Genomic DNA, 24,481 nt, shown 5'->3' with positions numbered 1-24,481 from the left:
TGTCCTTAAATATACAGGGTCATCGCGCCCAGCTAAAAGGTTCCCTGATCAGCAGATAATTCATCTCTAGACAACTGCCCTCTTTGTACAGTTTACAGCACTGGGACATGAAGTCGATTGTGACGTGATGGCTGATATAACTCACATTACAGAATCCATAAATAAACAACCAACTACATATTACAGGTTGAGTCTCCCTTATCCAAAATGCTTGGAACCAGAAGTATTTTGGATATCGGATTTTTCCGTATTTTGGAATCATTGCATACCATAATAACTAAGATATCATGGTGATGGGACCCAAGTCTAAGCACAGAATGCATTTGTTTTATATACACTTTATACACACAGCCTGAAGGTAATTTTAGCCAATATTTTTAATAACTTTGTGCATTAATCAAAGTTTCTGTACATACACACAATTCATTTATGTTTCATATACACCTAATACACACAACCTGAAGGTCAATTAATACAAAATTTTTAATAACTTTGTGTATTAAACAAAGTTTGTGTGCATTGAGCCATCAGAAAATAAAGGTTTCACTATCTCAGTCTCACTCAAAAAATTCTGTATTTCGGAATATTCTGCATTTCGGAATATCTGGGGACGGGATACTCAACCTGTAGAGTCTGTTGTCTAATATATATTGCGTTACAATAGACATTCCATTGCCTGTGCTTAAAATTTTATATACAGCGCCTTTTGCCTGTTGGAAAATTGCATTATAATGGAGAACTATTCACCGACTTTAAATTACTTTTGTTGCACCATCGTTAATTGAGATTTATTTTCCTACTTGATTGTTATTAAAATGTTAGCATCAGCAGATCAAAAGATACAGCCTTTTTTGTCTACTCCCTGTTTTGCTATATTCTTCTTAGTCCCATTATGTAAGAAAAATGAGCTTGGACTTACATTATAAATGTTTACCAATTACCGTCTTGAAATCGTTTCCAAAGTCCTATTTAAATGTTTGTCAAGTTGACATTATGGGTGTGTTTGTCCTAGAAATGGCCATCGACTATCAATGATTCAAAATCATCGATGGTCTATGACCGATGTCGAATACTTTCACCATCAATGGGGGAGAACCGGGTTGTTTCCCACCGTCAATGGTTCAGTGCTTCCGAATTGTTTTTTTTCCTCCTCAAAGTGTCACCGACACTACCCCACTAGCCCCCACCCCCTGTCACCCATGAAGCCACGCCCCCAGGCTCTCATTGGCCCACATTTCATTGTAGTGTAATACAGGGGTGACCATCGATGGGTAAAACCATTGATGGTTCGCTTACAGATGTTTTTACACCATCTGTGGTGGATAACCCACCGATGGCCATCCCTAGTTTGTCCCGTCCCCCCCTCCTTCCCCCAGAACTGCATGTAACCAGTGGTGCATCTGCATCCAACTCTTAATCAGGCCCTAGCCTGGCAACTTAGCCTAGCATGGAGGCATGATTAGATAAGCCTGAATTGTGAGCATATTCTAATTAGGATCACAATGATTCTGATTTAGAGATGGTGTCAGTGGTGATGTTGGACAACAGTGGCTGTTTTAATTCTGTGCAATGCATCCAATGGTTACCTCAAAGACGCTGAAAGACGCAGATCGAAATTGCACAGAGTGATGCAGTTCTGGTGGCCATTTCTAAGGAAGGTGGCTAGCCGGACTTGGGCAGGTCACTGTCAGCGACTGCATTTAAAGACATTCAGATAGAGAATTTGGGCCTCCATAGCACTGGTGCAGTCTTCATTGGTGCGACTGATGGTGCGTCTTAATGCGCACAGAGGTATATTAACACCGCAGCCGGTGGGTGACCCTGACAGTAACATAATGCTGCAGTCATGGTTGCAGCAAAAGATGCGGCTGTATCCAAATTCACCTCTGGATCAGGTCCTTCATTTGGCACCACTTCGTTAAGGTAAAATAGTTCTGCATGTTACGCTATGAGCACACGCCCCTCTTATTATTAGGGATTGCAACAGTGTGATCTGGACCGGGAATTGGTCAGAGCAGGAGTCGCAGCTAATTCTATGGTTTGACTATTTTAAATTGTTTTTAACGAGTGCTGAAATATAGAAACGTAATTTTGATATATATAGTATTCTTTACTAATATTTACTAATACCGCAAACTTAACCAAAAGTGCTGTCAAACCTTCTACAGGGGACAAATGTAAGTGTTGTCTACGGCAACCAATCAGATTACAGATATCTCTTTATAGCCTGTACTAGACAAATGATAGCTAGAAACTTATTGTTTGCTATGGGCCAGTGGCATCACAAGGGTGCTGCGGCAGGTGCGGGCCACTCCCGGGTGTCACCCTTCCCTGGGGGTGAAACAAAATGCCCAATCCTCTTCAGTGACAAGAGCTGGATGCTGCAGTGTGACATTAACCTGCAGCACTCGGATCCTGTCACTGAAAAGGAGCCGGCAGGACTGTAAGAGTCTCCATGGGCAGCCCGCACGCCTCCGGAGTGAGATAATCAGGGGCTTCCCCATAAAGCCACGCCCCTTTAGTGATGTCAGCGGGGCTCCCGTGAAGCTATGTCCCCTTTAGATAAAGCCACACCCCTTTTTCGGGTATTTTGGCCCCACCGAGTGTCACTGACCCCGGTGCTGCCACTGCTATGAGAAACACCTCCACTTACCCCCTTTAGAATGTTTGATAAATCTCCTCCTAAGTGACACCTGAATCTACCAAAAGAGGTTACTATGGGTACGAACACCACAGGTTGAGAAATCTGTTCTATCTTGATTCCACTGTTAAAGGCCGTAGCGATGAAATTTGGGGCAGTATATCAAAGGCTGTGACCAGTGTCGGACTGGGGCATGAAGGGCCCACCGGGGGAATGCAGTGATAGGGGCCCATACTTAGGGGTGTGGCCAGCCTACAAAGGAGGTGTGGCCAGCCTCCTCAGAGGCTTGAAATACACAATAGTTTAGTGCAGTGTAATGCAACATATCTAGTCTACCATGTATAATACAGTCTGGAACTTGATCCTTAGAGGAAGGAGTGGGACCTCAGGCAGTGGGGCCTACCGGTGGTTTCCCTGGTACCCCTGTGGGCCAGTCCGACCCTGGCTGTGACGGGTTCTCTTGGCTAATCTGACAAGGATGTACCAGACATCTTACATAACTCTTAACACTTATCTCAAGATATTAATAGAAGGAAAAATTAGGGATAGACCCTGAAAAAAGGCTGTGTCTTTTAACAAGGATGTCATGTGTTTGTATTAATTTAAATTTTCTAGTGAAATGTCAGAGGTAACCAGAGCGTATATATATTCCTCTTGAAGTGGACATCCACTTAAAATAGTTTAGCGTTTTAAATAAGGTCAAGTTGGCAAAATAAATATTTCTTTGTACTACCGCCCAAAACTTCATGAAAGTTCCAAATGTGAGTCGATTAAGTTCTCCAGGATTTCTGGGTGCATTATTTTAGTTACTACCAACCCTATCTGCTCAGCTTGAAATGTGTTATTTTATCTACAGCGTGTGATATTTAGGTCGGTATCTATACAGGTGTGGATATTAAACCTTGCACATTTGTAGCTGCAACACACACACACACAATAAAGGAAAAGAAAACAGTGAAAGATACACAATTATCAAGGCAAGAAACAGAATGCCGACTTATAGCTTGCAATGGGCAGCCGCAGCCGGCAATGGATGGAAAAGGACATGCTACAAAAAAAAAGAAGAAGAAAACAGTAGTTGTTGATAGAAAAAAAAAAAAAGACCAGGAAACAAAAAACGTAAATTAACCAAATGAGATATAAAAAAAAAAAAAATTGAGTTTATAAATTGAGCATCTATATGAAGAGAAAATGAATTTAAGTAGTAAAATAAATGAGTACAAAAAAATAAATCAGAGAGCTATACAGTTATCAGCAATGTGACTGGCAAACACGTCTAACATGGCAGAAGAAGACTAACATGAAGCAACAGCTTAGCGGCAAAGCGTATTTGTATCATGGCACAGTAACCTGCAGGTCAGCTATTGAGGTAGGACACGGCGTCATCGTCTGTGACACATAACAGATTGCAGTCAGCTTAGCAGAACGGCAAAGCCATAATAATGACAACACGAAAATGGAACAGCCTCGGATAAGCACTTAAGATAGGTTGGCTTGGGTAGAAGCTTCATGCACAGTAGTATACAGTACATAGAACACACCTTCCTCTGGTAAGGAAGGCAAAACAACAGCAGAGGATTCTCTTTCACTTTCTGCAGCATTTGTGTCATCAGTTATTTCGCACACAACACTTTCTTCCTGGTGTCGCGCGACATCAGAGCCTGAATCTGATTGGACCTTGCTGAGCCCCACGATGGAGGACTCAGGTGATCTGGTTTCTCCCCCCTGAGCTGTCTCCTCTTCTTCCTCAGGCACAGGACCCTTAACTCTCTCTTCTTAAAGGGGGGGGGCGGGAGGTGGGGGATGGAAAACAAGGTGAAGAGAACGGACAAGACAATTCACAGGAAAGTTATGTAAGGGATGGTGTGCTGGATACGCTAGCAGAAATAGAGCCTGGTTCTGGGTCACACGCAAAATGGATGCTTTCCATACAGCCATTGCAGCCAGAGTTACTACTTGTGCTGATGCAAGTGCGCGTCCGTCTTCAAGCGGAAAGGCGGCACCGCCCAGTGTTTTTATGTCTGCAGATGTAACCAGGGCCGCTAAGAGGGGGCAGGTACTGAGTACCTGATCCTGAACTGCTGAGGGGGACAAATGTCCCGTTTTGCAGCACGTGGCACATATATTTTCCAGAGGGGCATGGGAATGCCTCCCAAGTTTGACCACGCCCTCAGTACCTAGGCCCCACTCAGCTCTCGGTGGCACTGGATGGAACTGTTTTTATTAGTGTGGGGACATCCCATCTTCGTATGCACATCTCATTGCTGCACAGATCTGGCTACACACCCACAAGACATTCCACAAGACGGATCTGTTCTGTGTGCACGCATGGTAGCCCCCTATCTACCACCCAGAAATGGGCATTGTAATGAAAGTGAGGTCTAGCCACGCATGGAACGAACCGTCCGGTCTGGTAATCTCAGTGTGCGAATGCATGGCGCAGCGCATGTACTATTTGCGATTACTTTCTACGGTGCATGCACAGTATGCAAAATCCAATATGGCGGTGGGGGGGGGGGGAGAGGGGCGCTTTGTACTTGCATTTGACTCAGAACCAGGCCCATATTTATATCAATACATGCCAACTTTTTGTTACTTAAGAGAAGCAATGTCCACCTTAATTGGATTCAAAGAGCAAGTAAGCTTAGAAGTAGATGTATAATTTGTCACACCATCAAAGAAAACATACTGTAAGACTGCTTTCACAACAATCCATAAAGGTGTTTCCCAATTAAGCATGACAAACAAAAGATTGTTAGCCTGTGTTTTGCAATCCTCCGAATATTTGAAATGGGAGGTGCGTGATTCAGGGGGACATGTACTAAGCAGTGAAAAGTGGAGAAGTGAGCCAGTGGAGAAGTTGCCCATGGCAACCAATCAGCATTTATGTAACATTTATAATTTGCATACAATAAAGGTATGCAGAGCAGCTGATTGGTTGCCAAGGGCAACTTCTCCACTGGCTCACTTCTCCACTTTTATCACTGCTTAATACATGTCCCCCTTAGATGTAAGCATTTGTGTACGACAGTAGGGTAATAGGAAACTACTATACAGAATACGGGTGGTGTGCTTACTGTCATTTTCTTTACGGCACTTGCCAAAAGCGATGTAGAAAAAGACTGGCCAACGGCTTGTTTACAGGTATGGTACGAAGGTTGAATTCATTAAGTATATTTACTACAGATTGGATAGGGTGTGATTACTTTAGTGGTGCACGCAATCCATCCAGTAAGATCCGGATAAGTACCAAATCTACTGTATGATAGGTTCTGGCGAATACCAAAGTCAATGCAACCCCTAATTTTCATGTTAATGTTCAACACAAAGAGTCCCCATGATAAAATATTATCTGCAATTGTCCACCCAGGAAGCGATACCTCCTGTGGACTAAAACTTTAGCTTGGATGTTGTTTTCTAAGAGGGAGAAAGTATTATAGAAAATATAATATTTCTGGTTCTAATCCACGTGTAAACTTCCAGCATTTTAATAAAAGTCTAATGCTTTCCAAAAATGCTTTTAACAATCAACCAGGGTATTACATTTGCCCGTATATGCATTCAGACAGAAGAAGAGTAACATTGTAAGGATGCTGAAATGTTTTGTACATTATGTTATACATAGTAAGAGAAATAAGGCTAGGTGTTCTATCTATAGCTCTATATAGATAACAGGACAAAAACTGCTGCAACCCCCAAATATTGAAAATTATCGGGATCCCGGACCTTGGAATGCCAGTGGTCAGAATACCGACAGGGGCATCCCGACACGCAGGATCCCGACACTTGTTAGGTAAGTAGTGTACCCTAATCCCCTGCCCCCCTAATGCTCCCTTCCCGCAGCCTGACCCTAACTCCCGCAGCCTAACCCTGACCTTCCCTGGTGGCGCCAAACCCTAACCTTCCTCCCACAGCCTAAACCTACCCCCCCTCCCAACCTAACCCACCCCGGCATACTTACAATCGGGATACCGGCAGTCGGATTCCAGCGCCAGAGCATTGTGATCCAAGGCAGGATCCCGGCACCGATCTTCTGACCATTGTTGGGATTCCAGTGCCAATACTGGGACTTTCGTCATCCCAACTGCCGGTATGCTGACCAGACTCCATTTCTACGCATCTCCAGGAACTCTCTCTTAAGGCCATCATACACAGGTCCGACTAACCCGATTTCCTTTGAAGCTCCCCGGCAGCTATCCGGGAGGGCTTCGTATGATTTGGCACTTGATGTGCCATTTTTTACATGCGATAAATCGCATGCGATTTATTGCATGTAAAGGACTCCCGGGGAGCTACCGGCGGGGAACAGGCTGCGGTAGCGGCAGGAAGCAGGAGATTTCAAAACTCCTATTCCAATGAATGGGTGGTCGCTGATTGGCTGAGAGCTCTAAGCCAATCAGCAACCGCCCATTCATTTGAATAGGAGTTTTGAAATCTCCTGCCTCCTACCACTACCGCAGCCTCTCTCTCCGGCGGGGGGAGGATTGGGGGGTCACGGAGGAGTAGAGCGGGGAGAGCACCTCTTTTGCCCAGCGTTTCCCCGCTCTGCAGACTATAGGTGTGTGCCTGCAGTGCGGCCCGCTGGCACACACCTACGGCCCTGATCAGATGCGATACATCGCGTGTGCTAAAAAGCACCTGCGATGTGTCACTGGTGCATCCAATTCCAAGAGATCATATGTGCTGCACATATGATCTCAGGTCCAAAGACATCCAGTTTGGCCTGTTTTCATCCGATATACTGTACAGTATCTGCCCGATCCTTTGGAATCGGATGAAAACAGGTCAAATCGGACTTGTGTATGGGCCTTTACATACTGTACTGTGCTTTTAGTCTAATGTTCTGTGGCCTTTAACTTGTGCGCCAAGACATTTTATCCGTTTTAACAGAGCAATCCAGGATATACCTAAATGAATGCATAAATTATATTACTAACTTAATGCATAAGTATGATTTATCTACATCATTTAAAAGTAACAGCCCTCCTTATATAAAAAAAGCACCATTATTTCAACTAAGAGTAACACAACCGTATCACGTGTTATTATAGAGATTAATATTAATAATTACAATTGATTTTTTTTTTCTACTTGTTTGTAATTTTGCTATTACTGTGTATAACGCCCCTGGGTTCTCTCATTTCTTAGATAATAGTCTTCCCCATTATGCTCTGGGTACCCTAAAATTGCAGCTTCAAGCAATGTGCTGTTGTTCAGTGGATTTGAGTTCATCCGGCATCCCACGCGGCCGCTGAATTTGGACTTCATTACATCCGGCCCATGGAGAGAGATAAAGTGGGTGGAGATAAAGTGCCAGCCAATCAGCTCCTAACTGCCATGTTACAGACTGAGTTTAAACAACACAGTTAGGAGCTGATTGGTTAGTACTTTGGGATGCCTTAAGCATCCCAACTGCCGGCAGTCATGTGACCGACGCTGGCATCCCATAACCACTCAGCAGACCGTCGCTAGATCACCGACAGCCGACATCCCAAGGGTGAGTATCAGGATTCAGGGTTAGGGCCCGTGGGGGGGGGGGGATTAGGGTTGGACACTAGGGTGAGTTAGGGTTAGGCACTAGGGGGGAGGGAGGATTTTAGCCCTAGCTGCCACCACCAGAAGGATAGCCATAGCTGATACCCCCGGAGGGTTAGCTATAGCCACCCCATCCCCCCCTTCCCCACCCCTTCCCAAGGGTTGGGGTTGGGGGGGTAGAATACATACTCCCTCTGATCTCAGGATCTTCAGTGTCAGGATGCCGCAATCGGTCATGTGACCGCCCGCATTCCGACCGGCGGCATTTAGTATGTATTCAGGTACTTTACCTTCGTCCACTTTATCTCTCTCCATTGCTTGGTACATAGACCCCTTTGGCCCAAATGTATTAATCCTTACAAAGTGATATAGAGTGGAGACGGTTATAGGGGGGTATTCAATTAGTGCGGTTTTTTTTTCGACCAGTCGAAAAAATTGCACTTTCCGCCCATTTGTAGGTCATAGTCACATTTGCCCTATTCAAAGCCCGTACCGACTTTTCAACTTTTTAAAAAATCCGCCCAGGCGAACACCACGTTTGCCACAGATCCACGTGTTTTGTCGGATTCTTGGGCACTTTCTACAGTTTTTTGGTCCGTTTTCGCCCTTGCCGATTCAACCCCCCCCAAAAATCGACTGTCGAAAAACTCTACAATAATTGAATATCCCCTAAAGAGTGATAAATGATCAGCCAATCAGCTCCCTAACTGCCATGTAACAAGCTGTGTTTGAAAAATGACAGTTAGGAGCTGATTGGCTGGTACTTCATCTCTCTTTATCTGTCTCCACTATATAACTATATAACTTTTTAAGGCTTAATACATTTGGGCCTTAATTTCTGATTGCACAATATGATTTTTTGTCCTTATAACTTCAATAATGTAATAAACCCCTTACATAGATTTATCCATAGTGGAAATGTTTTGTCTGTAAAGTAAAGAAATACGTCCTACTTTTGTGATATACTTTTGTTATTGGAAGAAGGTCAGGGGCTCACTAATGTGATCTGTGTCCTGGGCCGTCTAATGTCTAAGAGCAGCACTGAGAGCACATGAGTGTATGGCGTGGAGATGGATGTTGGGGAATGGTTAGTAACACCAGCACAAGAACCAGTGTTTATGAAAGACAAGCAGGGTGTTCCTGACCTTTGCTAGATTGCTCCGTTTCTTCCCCATTTGTAATGTGCATTCTACATCAAAACTCACAAGGGACCTATCTCTTTAGAATACCTTACCTTCCTCCACCATTCCCATCTGTTCTGATGCTGGTGAAGGGGGAGGGGAAGGCGGCAGGTTGGTCGTATCTTCGACAGCTAGAATTGAAAGCAAATACATGCAGGTTACTAAACTGAAAATAATCCAAGAAGAAGATACACCGAGAAGGTACATTAGCACTATGCACATATATACAGTAAGTACATCATCGATCGGGGCTACTGTAGGTTCTCTAAAGCAGTCTAAAAGGTTCAACACTTCAGACAGAAGTCCAACAAAGCATTTCATCTGCATTTATAATTCTTGAATAATGTATTTCTGGTGCTTGGAATCCCTACTGTAGCTACAGATGGGCTACTTGTACTTCGGCAAGATCTGGCAATCGGTGAAGTGAGAGGGGTGCGCTGGTTCTTGCTGCAATAGCCCAATCCAGTCCACTGTAATCCAACGGCTGCGTGAAATGTTCAAATGTGCACTTCATGCAATGAGACAAAGAGGAGTATTTGCTAAAAATTGATTTGGAACGATGTTGACCGATTTTGAACGATGTTTGGTCGATTTTTTTTTATCGATTTTGTGTTTCAGGGTCTAATCACACATTTACTAACAGATGATTTTTTGACATTGTTTAAAAAAAAAATATGTAAAAAATCATCTGTTAGTAAGTGTGGGATTTAGACCCTGAAATACAAAATCAACCAAAAATTGATTAACATCGACCCAAATTGATTTTTAGTAAATATACCCCATGCACTAAATTTGGTTTTCTAGCTCCACCTGTAATATGGAAAGCTTTGTAAAAATATGGCGCCCGACGGAGCAATTCAAGTGTTGCTCCATTCGGGTGCTGACATTACTGGTATGTTGTTCTGCCATTTTGAGGGGTCGGCAATATATATATATATATATATATATATATATACATACAATTTCATGTTCCACTTTGCTTCCATATTCAATGGCATGCCATGCCGTGCTGTATAATATATTGTGCATTTCAATGAATTTAGGGGGTCATTCCGAGTTGACCGCTCGCTAGCAGATTTTAGCAGCCGTGCAAACGCTATGCCGCCGCCCACTGGGAGTGTATTTTAGCTTTATCTTAGCAGAATTGCGAACAAATGTATCGCAGAGCGGCTACAAAGTTTTTTTGTGCAGTTTCAGAGTAGCTCAAAACCTACTCTGCGCTTGCGATCACTTCAGACTGTTCAGTTCCTGTTTTGACGTCACGAACACGCCCTGCCACACCTGCGTTTTTCCTGGCACGCCTGCGTTTTTCCACACACTCCCCGAAAACGGTCAGTTGACACCCAGAAACGCCCACTTCATGTCAATCACTCTGCGGCCACCAGTGCGACTGAAATGCTTCGCTAGACCCTGTGTAAAACTACATCGTTCGTTGTGTCCGTACGACGCATGTGCACATTGCCCTGCATACGCATGCGCAGAACTGCCGTTTTTTAGCCTGATCGCTGCACTGCGAACAAATGCAGCTAGCGATCAACTCGGAATGACCCCCTTAGTCTTATGGCATTTCATTTGCTAGGTACAGTAGCTTATAAAACCTAATGGGCTAGAAAATTGTCCATCAAAGATCTGTCTACTTCTACTACTGTACAATTAAAATTGGCATCACGTAGGCAGCTACTATTACTAAAACATAACTGTATTCAGCATGACAATGGTGTCTGTTGGTTTCTATGGTATCTATGATTCTTTTGAAAACAGCCTGTGTAGTTCCGTTTAACCATTCATGTAGCAATGTAAATACATCATTAAAATATTGCTTAGAAAACTCTTTCTTTTCTAAAACAAGTATAGATTTTTTCTATGAAATCAAAGAACACAATAGAAGCACATCACAAAGGCTATTAGATAAATAAATATTGACTATCAGTAATTGATAATTGTAAAATGTGCTTTGTGTGTGTCATTAACCACGACTGTTGATCTTACTTCATTAGATCTTTTCAACTAAGTGTAATTGATCAAATTAACATGCCAGAGCAAAAGAGGTATCAATGAAATGTTGTGCGACTCAAAGTGTATTGGAGAATAGAACATACAGGGGGAGATTCAAATGTTTGAAAAGTCAGTTGGGTGTCTGTTTTTTTCCTGTCTATTAGATAGGAAAAAACTCCCAACTGACTTTTCAAACATTTGAATCTCCCCCACAGTGAGAGTACTCAGCACAGTACAAACAATAGAAAGTTTAAAACACTAAATAAATGCTTGTTTTATGTATATACAGTATATGGGATGTAGTCAATATACCAGCTGTCGGAATCCCGGCATTCATGAGACCGACGCCAGAATCCCAACAGCCGGTGAAATACGGATACCCGGAATCCCGACAAATGCTCGGTATTCCCACTGAGTCGGTGGGTCCATGCCACCAACTGAGTGGGAATAAAACCTGCTGTCGGTATAGTGACAGCCAGCATCCCGTCTGCTGGGATATCACGTGTATTATATATACATAATAGGTAAATGTCTCAGCACTCCCTGTGCTCAACAGTCATTCTCCTGCAAAGACCTGCAGCCACCATCCGCCATGCTCTTCCTGGCACAGCCAACGTCCACGGTCCCTGGCACTACAATACTCCAGCCTACTAACTGGCCTCTAGCAGGCATCAGTGCAACATGCAGTAGGTGTATGGGAGTTTTAAACCCCTCTCCTGCTTCTGACTTCCTGCTGGCTCTGGACGAACTGGAAAAACAAGGAATTATATTTTTCCACCTGGAGCTGTGCAGCCCAGAAAGCCCAGAATTCCAAATTACTACTGCAGGTGTAGAATGTGCAGGTCTTCGGTTCATCTCAGTTGAAGGGAGCTAATCCAACAGAAATGTGGGCAATTGTGGTGAGACATAAGCCCTCTCATCACTATATATATATATATATATATATATAAATATATATGCGAAAACCCTCACTCACTCACTGCCTGACTTGTCACTAATACTTTTACTTCCCGATATGTTAGGAAGCTGAAATGTAACATAGGTATTCTACAGGCAGGAAAAAGGAAGATTACAGTATGTAATTAGAATTTTAATAAACCTCCCCTAAGGGGATGAAAAGGGGGTTGAAATAATGACGTCATCACTGATGCCCGGCTTGCGTTGCGTGAACGATAACGCCCAAATAGACAATCGGATCAAAATTTTTATTGCACCTCAAGTGTGTATAATTTAATAAACTACAAAAAACGGTCCCGTCACTATTTACCGTATCTGCTACGGGTGCTCCTCGGGGGAACGCCATGAACCATGAATTAATATTTACTTACATTAAGACGTCTCAAATTTACATCTCTATAGATTTACCAAATTACTAACGCTTATTTATACGTACAACCGTGAAAATCAGAAACTTACATGCGAAGAATGGGTAGAACAGCTAGTATATATATATATATATATATATATATATATATATATGTATAAATAATTGTGTGGTAGTGTGTAATATTCTGTAGTCTGTCCCTTCCTGCCTTATAGTATGATGTTGTGGTGGCAGCTAAACCAGAGTTTTATGTGTCATTTGATTTATTTTCCATTGGCACTTCTGTACACAGCGTTATTGCTGTTGTCAGGGATACATCTATGAATCAGGAACATCTCAGTGCTAATACTGACAGAAGAACTACTTCTGCTAGTAAAGGTCATCCAAGGAATAAAGCCTCAGACAAGGCCCAAGCACTTCAGGCAACAAGTGACATACCTTGTATAATCTACAACATAAGTGTGGGTGGAAGGGCTATAGGAAAATTCCATCTTCTTGTACCATTATTATTCTGAATAAATGCAAGGCTATCCCAACCTAAATCAATTAATAAACCATCATCCTATTCCTATCTGTCTGAGGCTGAGAGTTTTGTCTAATTGATATGCATTGAATGCCATCTTTTTTTGCTATTACATTTAGAAATGCTGGGCATTGTCCACCTGAATCTTTTATTAAACTACTAGGTGCTTCATCGCGCCCTACGGGCGCTCTTCACACCGTTGCAAGGGGCTACGCCCCCTTTACAATTGCATGCCTTTCTGGGGTTCAATATTTGTATTATATGGAGTATTACCTGCATTCCTTTGTTAGTGGTTAAATATTGCACAATGAAAGGGCGTGCAGTGGTGAAGGAGGCGCAGCCCCTTGCAACGGCGTGAACAGCACCTGCAGGGCACGATGTACAGAATGTAGTGGGTGCGGGGGGGACTGCGGATGGGGGAGGGTGTCTGTAGATGATGCGGGTGGAGGGGGGGCGGATGCGGGGGGGGGGGTGGATGGGAAAGGGTCGGGAGGTGCTGCGGGAGGGGGAGGGGCAGAGGAGTGGGGGCTGCAGATGAGGGAGGGGTCCGGAGGGACTGCAGGTGGGGGAGGGGCAGGGGTGCCACGGGTGGGGGAGGGGCAGGTGTGGGGATGTTGCTGTTGCGGATGGGTGAAGGGTTCCAGAGGTGCTGTGGGATGGGATGGGGCAGGTGTGCTGGGGGTGGGGTAGGGGTTCCGGAGGCGCCGCAGGTGGGGGAGGGGCAGGTGCGGGTGGTGCGGCGGATGGGGAAGGGGGTTTGGAGGCGCTGCAGGTGGTGGAGGGGCAGGTGCGGGGGTGCCGTGGGTGGGGGAGGGGGGACCGCAGATGGAGGAGGGTGTCTGCAGATGCTGCGGGTGGAGGGGGGGCAGGTGTGGGGGGAGACATATATGGGGGGTGGATGGTGGAGGGGGTCTGGAGGTGCTGTGGGTGGTGGAGGGGCGATGGAGTGGGAGCCGCGGGTGGTGTAGGGGGTGTGGAGGCACAGTGTGTGGGGGAGGGGTGGAGTGCCGCATGTGGTGGAGGGGCGTGGTGCATTGGGGAGGGGTCTGGAGGCGCTGTGGGTACTGTACCTGCCATAAAGGTAGTTGGAGGGTATGCAGTAACAGGGCCAGGACAGGGGTAACAGGGTCAGAACAGGGGTGATGGGGCCAGGACAGGGGTGACAGGGTCAGAACAGGGGTGACGGGATCAGAACAGGGGTGACGGGGGCCAGGACAGAGGCAACTGGGCCAGGACAGAAATGACAGGGACAGGATAGGGGTGACAGGGCCAGGGTAGGGGCGGCAGGACCAGGACAGGGGTGACAGGGCCAGGATAGGGTTAACAGGGCAAGCACAGGGATGACAGGGCCAGGATAAGGGTAACAGGGCCAGGATAAGGTTGACAGGGCAAGGCCAGGGGTGACAGAGCAAGGCCAGGGGTGACAGAGCAAGGCCAGGGGTGACAGGGACATGACAGAACACAGGGCACGGGAGAGATTGGTATTAGGGACAAAACAGTGGTGACAGACAGATGTGTCTTACCGGAGTCACTGCTGCTGGCTGCTGCCGTTCCACTCAAACCTGTTGGGATCTGCTGCTGGTGGAGACTTGGCATGGCTGACTCTCTCAGGCTGGAGTCCTGCTTCCTCTGCCCATCCGCATCCCTCCCTCCCACTCCTCAGTCACACACCGCGGACCTCGCGCGGCTGCCGGGCACCGTGGTAAGGGGAGACTGGGAGCAGAGGCGTAACTAGGGTTTTTGGAGCCCAGGGCAAGATGTAAAATGGCGCCGCGCCCCCCCCCCCCCCCCCCCAAAAAAGCACACAAAAAGTGCGTGCGCCGAAAAATGGCCGTGGCCACACTCCAGAAGGGGTGTGGCCACGCTCCAGAAGGGGTATGGCCGCTGAAAATGGCCCACAGTGCCAGTTACTGTCACTGACCTGGTTTGGGAGTGTTGTGAACTCGGGGCTTCTTCCGATGACCGGGAAGGGGAACCGCTACTGGGTCGCAGTAGAGATGGCCGGATGTAGGTCTTCCTCATGCAGGATTAAGACGGCAAGCAGGAAGCACAGAGGAATTCTTGAAGGTCTCCTGAAAGACAAGACTTGTAGAAATACTGAAGGCTGAGGTACTGAGATATTGAAGGCACTGTGGTGTTGGAGACACTGTGGTGTTGGAGGCACTGAGGTGCTGGGAGTACAGGGAGTGCTGGGAGGCACTCGGAGGCACGAGGGTGCTTGGAGGCACGAGGTGCTTGGAGGCACGAGGTAATTGGAGGCACGGAGGTGCTTGGAGGCACGGAGGTGCTTGGGGGCACGGAGGTGTTTGGAGGCACGAGGTGTTTGGAGGCACGAGGTGTTTGGAGGCACGGAGGTGCTTAGAGGCACGGAGGTGCTTGGAGGCACGAGGTGCTTGGAGGCAGGGAGGTGCTTGGAGGCACGAGGTAATTGGAGGCACGGAGGTGCTTGGAGGCACGGTGGTGCTTGGAGGCACGGAGGTGTTTGGAGGCACGAGGTGTTTGGAGGCACGAGGTGTTTGGAGGCACGGAGGTGCTTAGAGGCACGGAGGTGCTTGGAGGCACGAGGTGCTTGGAGGCAGGGAGGTGCTTGGAGGCAGGGAGGTGCTTGGAGGCACGAGGTAATTGGAGGCACAGAGGTGTTTGGAGGCACCAAGGTGTTTGGAGGCACGAGGTGCTTGGAGGTACGGAGGTACTTGGAGGCACGGTGGTACTTGTAGGCACGGAGGTACTTGGAGGCACAGAGGTACTTGGAGGCACGGGGTGCTTGGAGGCACGGAGGTACTTGGAGGCACGGGGTGCTTGGAGGCACGGAGGTACTTGGAGGCACGGGGTGCTTGGAGGCACGGCGTGCTTGGAGGCACGGAGGTACTTGGAGGTACAGGATGCTTGGAGGCACAGGATGCTTGGAGGAACAGGAGATCACAGGGACGAGGGAGCTCTGGAATCACAGCTTCCGCAGGAGAAACGAAGATACTCAGGCACCGGATCTCTGCCTGGTGTCTGGTTTTAAATCCCCCGCCCTAGCCTGATTGGCGGAGCAGGCAGGTGACGTCAGACCTGCTCCGCCTCCTTGCCCTCGCTCATGATGGCGGCGTCCTTGCTTCCGGGAAGCCGCCGGAGGGACGCGCCGACCCGCCGCCGAAGACCGCCAGGAGAAGAGAGGTGCCGGGCAGACCAGGCCACCCGCAGGGACAAGCGCGGTCGCCGCTGCCCGAGGTGCGTGACAGTACCCCCTCCTCCAGGAGTGGCCCCTGGACACTTCCCGGGCTTAGTCGGATGTCTGGAGTGGAAGATCCGAACCAGACGAGGAGCCGTTACTTCAGTAGCCTCAATCCAACTTCTCTCCTCAGGACCATAACCCTTCCAGTCCACCAAGTACTGTAATTTTTTATGAAGATAACGAGAGTCAAGAATAGCTTTGATTTCAAACTCCGCTCCAGCTTCTGCCACTACAGACGTTGGCCTAGGGAATGCTGAGTGGAACCGATTCAGAATGAGGGGACGGAGTAGAGAAACATGAAAGGCGTTAGGTATTCGAAGATGGGCAGGCAAACCCAGTTTACAGACCACAGGATTTAAGACTTGTAGCACCGGATAAGGACCGATGAACCTTGGAGCGAATTTTATGGTGGGCACCTTCAACCGGAGATTACGTGTGGACAGCCATACCCTGTCCCCAACTTTATATTGAGGTGCGGCTCGCCGTTTCTTATCTGCGAAGAACTTGTACCGGACAGAAACCTTCTTAAGATTAGCATGAACCTTTCTCCAAATTTGTCCAAAGTGTTGTAGAGTGGACGCTACAGCAGGAACCTCTACTATCGGAAGGCTTGGAAATTCTGGAACACGGGGATGGAACCCGTAGTTGACGAAGAATGGTGATTCCCCAGTGGAAGAATGAAACAAATGGTTATGGGCAAACTCCGCCCAAGGCAACAACTCCACCCAGTTGTCCTGTGAAGGAGAGAGATACAAACGAAGAAAAGTCTCTAGATCTTGATTGACTCGTTCCGTTTGACCATTTGTTTGGGGATGATAAGCGGACGAAAACTTAAGTTTAATTTGTAGGGTTGAACAGAGGGCTTTCCAAAACCTGGCGGTGAACTGTACTCCACGGTCAGAAACAATCTCTTGTGGCAACCCATGCAAACGAAAATGTTCTCGGATAAACAGTAGAGCCAGTTTCGGAGCTGTCGGGAGACCAGTCAAAGGCACAAAGTGTGCCATCTTCGAAAAGCGGTCAATGATAACCCAAACGGTGTTGCAACCCTTGGAACAGGGCAAGTCAGTGATGAAGTCCATGGAAATGTGAGTCCAGGGTCTCACAGGGATAGGCAGAGGACGAAGTAACCCTGCAGGAGGCAGACGAGGAGATTTATGTTGTGTACATTGGGGACAAGAATTAACGCAATCTTGTACATCCTTCCTCATGGTGTTCCACCAGTAAGACCTTTGCAGAAACTTGTACATCTTCTGGGCACCGGGATGACCGGAAAACTTGGAGTTATGAACCCACAGTAGTATTCCTGGCCGGAATCTAGCTGGTACGGACATTCTTCCAGGAGAAGGAGCTGGAGTAGTTATGGCAGCAGAGACAGAAACTGGATTCAGAATTAAACCCCGCTCAGGAGGTTCATCCTCGTCTGTGGAAACTTGTGAATGGGAAAGCGCATCTGCTTTAATATTGAGAGTCCCGGCCCGGTACTTGATAATGAACGAGAATCGGGAAAAGAAAAGTGCCCATCTCGCTGGCGAGGATTCAAGCATTGTGCGGATTTGATGTACAGCAAATTCTTGTGATCCGTGTAGATGGTAAACACATGTTTAGCCCCTTCCAGAAGATATCTCCATTCTTCCAAGGCAGATTTGATAGCCAAGAGTTCCTGGTCTCCAATAGTGTAATTTCGTTCGGCCGGAGAGAATTTACGAGAATGGAAGCCACACGGATGTAATTTCTTATCAGAGGAGTACTGGGAGAGAACAGCCCCAACCCCGACTGAAGATGCATCAACTTCTAAGAAGAAGGGTTCATCGAAATTTGGTTGTTGGAGAACTGGAGCCGTCATGAAAGCTAACTTTAAGTGAGAAAAAGCTACAATGGCTTCCGGAGGCCACAAACTTGGATTAGAACCCTTCCTCGTCAGGGCGGTAATGGGCGCAACAATGGTGGAGAAACCCTTAATGAATTTCCTGTAGTAGTTCGCAAAGCCCAGGAACCTTTGTATTGCTTTCAAAGAAAGAGGCTGAGTCCAGTCACGAATGGCAGACAGCTTTTCCGGATCCATGCGAAGCTCCGTCCCCGAGATGATATAACCGAGGAACGGAATAGATGTTACTTCAAAGGTACATTTGGAAAGTTTGGCATAGAGATGATTCTCTCGTAAACGGTGGAGCACCTCTTTGACTTGAGTCCTGTGTTCGACAAGATTCTTGGAAAAGATCAGTATATCGTCCAAATATACCACAACACTCTGATACAGCATGTCACGAAAGATTTCATTGACGAATCCCTGGAAAACCGCGGGAGCATTACTAAGACCAAACGGCATCACCAAGTATTCGTAATGCCCATCTCGGGTATTAAAGGCAGTCTTCCATTCATCCCCCTCTCGGATGCGTATAAGATTATAAGCTCCCCTCAAGTCGAGTTTGGAAAAAATGCGGGCACCACGAACCCTATCAAATAATTCTGTGATTAGTGGCAAGGGGTATTTATTCTTAATAGTAATGTCGTTTAAGCCGCGGTAGTCGATGCATGGTCTCAACCCCCCGTCCTTTTTCTTCACGAAAAAGAAGCCCGCACCAGCAGGGGAGGAAGAGGGGCGAATAAATCCCTTGAGCATATTGGACTTAATATACTCCGACATGGCTTGAGTCTCGGGAAGAGACAGAGGATATGTGCGACCACGGGGTGGCGTCTTCCCTGGGACAAGGTCAATAGGGCAGTCCCAAGGCCTGTGAGGTGGTAACAGGTCAGCAGCTTGTTCCGAAAATACGTCCTTGTACCCTTGATATGCCTCCGGAATGTGCTCTTCATCCGTTTTGGAGGTGACACGGAGCGGACAAACAGGAGTAAGACAATTAGTGTGACAAAAGGAACTCCAGGACAGAATTTGTGACGACTTCCAGTCGATGTGGGGATTATGACTTTTTAGCCAAGGCATTCCAAGAACCAGATCATGGGGCATTTCTGGGATTACCAAGAGTTCCAAATCTTCCTGATGTAGAGCCCCGACCTGCAGCTTAACTGGCCCCGTGCGCCACATTATAAGACCTTTGGAAATTCTAGTCCCGTTGATAGCCGTCAGTGAAATTGGCCGCTCGATAGGCCGTAACTTTAAACCCAAGCTTTGGGCACAGAAGGAAGAAATGAAGTTCCCTGCAGCTCCGGAATCCAATAGGGCTTCACAAGACTTGGAGACTAAATCGGAGACTAGAGTTACTGGAAGCAAACAGTCCGAAGTTGGAGAAGCTTTTGTCGTAACCCCCAGCTTGACTCCTCCGGAACAAGCTAGGCCTGCCCGTTTCCCGGACGAGATTTACAAGATTTAAGAAAATGATCCGCGGCTCCACAGTAAAGGCAGAGTTTACCCTCACGACGACGCTGTCGTTCTTCCGGAGACAGTCGGGATCGGTTAATTTGCATGGGCTCATCTGAGCTAGGTGAGGCCACCGGTCTAGGAGTAGGATTCCGGAACCTGGAACGATCCGGACGGCTACGTTCTCTTCCACGCTCCTGCATCCGAAGATCCACCTTGACGCAAAGAGAAATCAGATCTTCTAATGGATCCGGCAGATCTCTGGTAACCAGCTCATCTTTCAGCCGGTCGGAAAGACCGTTCCAGAAGGCAGCTCTCAGAGCGTCATTATTCCAGCGTAGTTCGGAAGCAATGGTCTGGAAATGAACCACGTACTGACCCACGGAACGAGCGCCCTGTCGAACACGGAGCAAGTCGGAAGAAGCAGTGGTCATTCTGCCGGGTTCGTCGAAAATCCTTCGAAAGGACGAGATGAAGTTGGTATAGTTGGAAACCATGGGATCAGATCGTTCCCATAATGGAGACACCCAATCCAAAGCAGAACCTTCCAACAGAGAAATAATATATGCTACCTTGGACCGGTCTGTAGGAAAGTTGTGTGCAAGTAGCTCGAAATGTACCTCGCATTGGTTCAAGAAACCACGACAATTTTTAGGATTCCCATTATAGCGGGACGGAGTAGGCAGCTGAAGGCGTGGAGTGATACCGGCCGATGGTTGAACATTGCTGGCAACGGCAACTGGTGCGACTACTGGAACAGGTGCCGGAATTACTGAGGCTAGAGACGCCTGAATCTGATCCAGACGCCCGGACAACTGCTGGAGGTACTGCATCACCTGGCCTTGTGCCGCTTCCTGACTTTGTACTCGAGAAGCCAGGTTCTGGATGGCACTTGAGTCCGTGTTCCGATTCCCCGGGTCCATGGGGCCTGAGTATACTGTCACTGACCTGGTTTGGGAGTGTTGTGGACTCGGGCTTCTTCCGATGACCGGGAAGGGGAACCGCTACTGGGTCGCAGTAGAGATGGCCGGATGTAAGTCTTCCTCATGCAGGATTAAGACGGCAAGCAGGAAGCACAGAGGAATTCTTGAAGGTCTCCTGAAAGACAAGACTTGTAGAAATACTGAAGGCTGAGGTACTGAGATATTGAAGGCACTGTGGTGTTGGAGACACTGTGGTGTTGGAGGCACTGAGGTGCTGGGAGTACAGGGAGTGCTGGGAGGCACTCGGAGGCACGAGGGTGCTTGGAGGCACGAGGTGCTTGGAGGCACGAGGTAATTGGAGGCACGGAGGTGCTTGGAGGCACGGAGGTGTTTGGAGGCACGAGGTGTTTGGAGGCACGAGGTGTTTGGAGGCACGGAGGTGCTTAGAGGCACGGAGGTGCTTGGAGGCACGAGGTGCTTGGAGGCAGGGAGGTGCTTGGAGGCAGGGAGGTGCTTGGAGGCACGAGGTAATTGGAGGCACGGAGGTGCTTGGAGGCACGGTGGTGCTTGGAGGCACGGAGGTGTTTGGAGGCACGAGGTGTTTGGAGGCACGGAGGTGCTTAGAGGCACGGAGGTGCTTAGAGGCACGGAGGTGCTTGGAGGCACGAGGTGCTTGGAGGCAGGGAGGTGCTTGGAGGCAGGGAGGTGCTTGGAGGCACGAGGTAATTGGAGGCACAGAGGTGCTTGGAGGCACAGAGGTGTTTGGAGGCACCAAGGTGTTTGGAGGCACGAGGTGCTTGGAGGTACGGAGGTACTTGGAGGCACGGTGGTACTTGGAGGCACGGAGGTACTTGGAGGCACAGAGGTACTTGGAGGCACGGGGTGCTTGGAGGCACGGAGGTACTTGGAGGCACGGGGTGCTTGGAGGCACGGAGGTACTTGGAGGCACGGGGTGCTTGGAGGCACGGGGTGCTTGGAGGCACGGAGGTACTTGGAGGTACAGGATGCTTGGAGGCACAGGATGCTTGGAGGAACAGGAGATCACAGGGACGAGGGAGCTCTGGAATCACAGCTTCCGCAGGAGAAACGAAGATACTCAGGCACCGGATCTCTGCCTGGTGTCTGGTTTTAAATCCCCCGCCCTAGCCTGATTGGCGGAGCAGGCAGGTGACGTCAGACCTGCTCCGCCTCCTTGCCCTCACTCATGATGGCGGCGTCCTTGCTTCCGGGAAGCCGCCGGAGGGACGCGCCGACCCGCCGCCGAAGACTGCCAGGAGAAGAGAGGTGCCGGGCAGACCAGGCCACCCGCAGGGACAAGCGCGGTCGCCGCTGCCCGAGGTGCGTGACAGTTACATTGCCCCACAGTGCCGGATACAATGCCCCGCAGTGCCGGATACATGCCCCGCAGTGCCGGATACATGCCCCGCATTGCCGGATACATGCCCCACAGTGCCAGTTACATTGCCCCACAGTGCCAGTTACATTGCCCCACAGTGCCAATTACATTGCCCCACAGTGCCAGTTACATTGCCCCACAGTGCCAGTTACATTGCCCCACAGTGCCAGATACAATGCCCCACAGTGCCGGATACATGCCCCACAGTGCCAGTTACATTGCCCCACTGTGCCAGATACATGCCCCACAGCGCCAGATACATGCCCCACAGTGCCAGGCCCCACTCAGTGCCAGTTACATGCCCCATTTGGTGCCAGTTACATGCCCCACAGTGCCAGTTACATGCCCCACAGTGCCAGATACATGCCCCACAGTGCCAGATACATGCCCCACAGTGCCAGGCCCCACTCAGTGCCAGTTACATGCCCCATTTGGTGCCAGATACATGCCCCACAGTGCCAGATACATGCCCCACAGTGCCAGGCCCCACTCAGTGCCAGTTACATGCCCCATTTGGTGCCAGATACATGCCCCACTGTGCCCGTGCCCCCCCCCCCCCCGTTCACTCACCGGCCGCTTATGTGAGGGGAGGAGAGCGCAGCGCAGCGCCTCTCCTTCCCCTCACCGCCTCTCCTTCCCCTCACCGCTCCGTCCAGGTCTCCCGTCCCGTCTCCGGCGGCTGTGTCTGGCGCCGGTTCGCTAGCCAATCAGAGCTCGCGGACCGGCAGCCAATCAGGAGCCGGTCCGCAAGCTCTGATTGGCTTACGCCGGAGACCGGACACAGCAGCGCTGCTAGTGCTGGCAGCGGCGGTGAGGGGAGGGAGAGACGCTGCGCTCTCCTCCCCTCACATTTAGGGTTGACGGGGGCGAGTGGGGCATGATGCCCTGGCCGCCGGCGGCGCCTCCCTCTCCTGGGCCTGCCACTCGCCCTACCCTAGATACGCCTCTGATTGGGAGTGACTGGTTAGCCCCCAGGAGACGCTGCGGCTGGAGGGAGGAGGGGGTCAAAGCATGCATGCGGCGCAGACCTCGCGGCTGCCAGGCACTGTGGTAAGGGGAGACTGAGAGTGACTGGTTAGCCCCCAGGAGACGCTGCGGCTGGAGGGAGGAGGGGGTCGGAGCCTGCAAGCAGCGCGGACTTCTGCAGCACTGGCCGCCAGCTAAAGTGTGTGAAGGAGCTGGGCTCACCTCACTATGGGCGGCAGCGCTACAGCTAGCGGTGGGGTTGCCGGGGCTGGAGATAACAGAGGCAGTACGGAACCTGCACAGCGGCAGGTGCCCCACAAAACTGCAGCTAAGAAGCGTGGAATGTGCCAGAAAGTGACGCTCCTCCGCGCCAGAGAGACCCTGCTGAGAATGCTGATGTGGGGGGTCAAGCACACAGTGAGCCAGTGCCCGTCTGTCTGTACGGCATACCCCCTCACACACCACCATACCTCCCAACTGTCCCGATTTTCGCGGGACAGTCCCTTTTTTTGGGGTCTGTCCCGCTGTCCCACCCGCGGGCCGCAGTGTCCCGCGGTGGGTGGGGGCAGTTGGGAAGCTCCTGTACTCGCTGTTCTGCTTAGCAGAGTAGCAGTGAATAGACGCTGTGCGCATGCGCACAGCGTCTATTTAGTGGAGACAGAGGGAGAGGGGGCATCAGGGGGTACGGATTAAGGGGGGGAGGTCCAGCAGCAGAGCCGGATTAAGGGGGGGGGCCCAGGGGGTACGTACCGCGGGCCCCACAATTTTAGGGTCCCCCCGGCTGGAGTAGCTCTGTCCCAGCTCTGAAGCTCCCCCGTCCTGCTTGCAACAGCAGCAGCATTGTGCTACAGTCAGCACACGCTGCTGCGTGTTGGCAGGTCTGTGGTGTTGCCCTGCTTTCTTCTGCCTGTGCAGGTGTGTAGGGGGGAGCGACCACCCCCTCTGGATTTATCCCTAGCTGAGAGGCCAAAATCCCATAAAAAAACAACAACGGAATTTGAATAAGGGGGCGTGGCCACGTGGGCCGCGATTAGGCCACGCCCCCAAACCCACAGCAGGCACAGCAATGAGATAGGGCCCCCCTGTCTCAAGTGCCCTGGGCCCCCCGGACTCATAATCCGCCCCTGGGGGCATGCCAGCAGCTCACAGAGCACTGGGCATGACCCCTCACTGACTAAACCGGGAAACCACGCCCCCTTTTCGTTGGTCACGCCCCATTTTCGCTGCACGTGTGTCCCTCATTCTGCCTGAAGAAAGCTGGGAGGTATGCACCCCTGTCTGCCTGAAGAAAGCAGGTATGCACCCCTGCCTGTTCCATGCCCATACCATCTGCTTCTGCTCCTAGTCTCCTATAGATTTGCCCAGATCTGTGACTCATTTGACTAACTCCGCCCAGTGTTGTGACTCCGTCCAGCGTTAGCAAATGAGGCACAAAGTCACAGATCTGGGCTATTATAT

At 49.2% G+C, this 24,481-nt stretch overlaps 1 protein-coding gene across 12 annotated transcripts in view; it reads right to left on the bottom strand.

The window, feature by feature from the left end:
- The window catches only part of MAP2 (microtubule associated protein 2), a 360,999-nt gene that overhangs the window by 36,179 nt on the left and 300,339 nt on the right, over positions 1–24,481 (bottom strand). For 8 of the 12 annotated variants that reach the window (XR_010181865.1, XM_063933123.1, XM_063933121.1 and 5 more), the window contains 2 exons: positions 9,411–9,488; positions 4,183–4,416 (listed from right to left, as the gene is read on the bottom strand). Coding sequence is in view for 11 of the 12 variants with exons in the window: in XM_063933123.1 (XP_063789193.1) it covers positions 4,183–4,416; positions 9,411–9,488 (312 nt within the window). In the remaining variant the exon portion in view is untranslated. The remainder of the gene's footprint in view (positions 1–4,182; positions 4,417–9,410; positions 9,489–24,481) is intronic. The other 4 variants (XM_063933128.1, XM_063933131.1, XM_063933129.1 and 1 more) reach the window with 1 other exon arrangement.

Source organism: Pseudophryne corroboree, chromosome 7 (assembly GCF_028390025.1).
Source record: "Pseudophryne corroboree isolate aPseCor3 chromosome 7, aPseCor3.hap2, whole genome shotgun sequence".
NCBI lineage: Eukaryota > Metazoa > Chordata > Amphibia > Anura > Myobatrachidae > Pseudophryne > Pseudophryne corroboree.
Note: the sequence above shows the minus strand (reverse complement) of the source record. Positions and strands in the feature narration are given on the sequence as shown.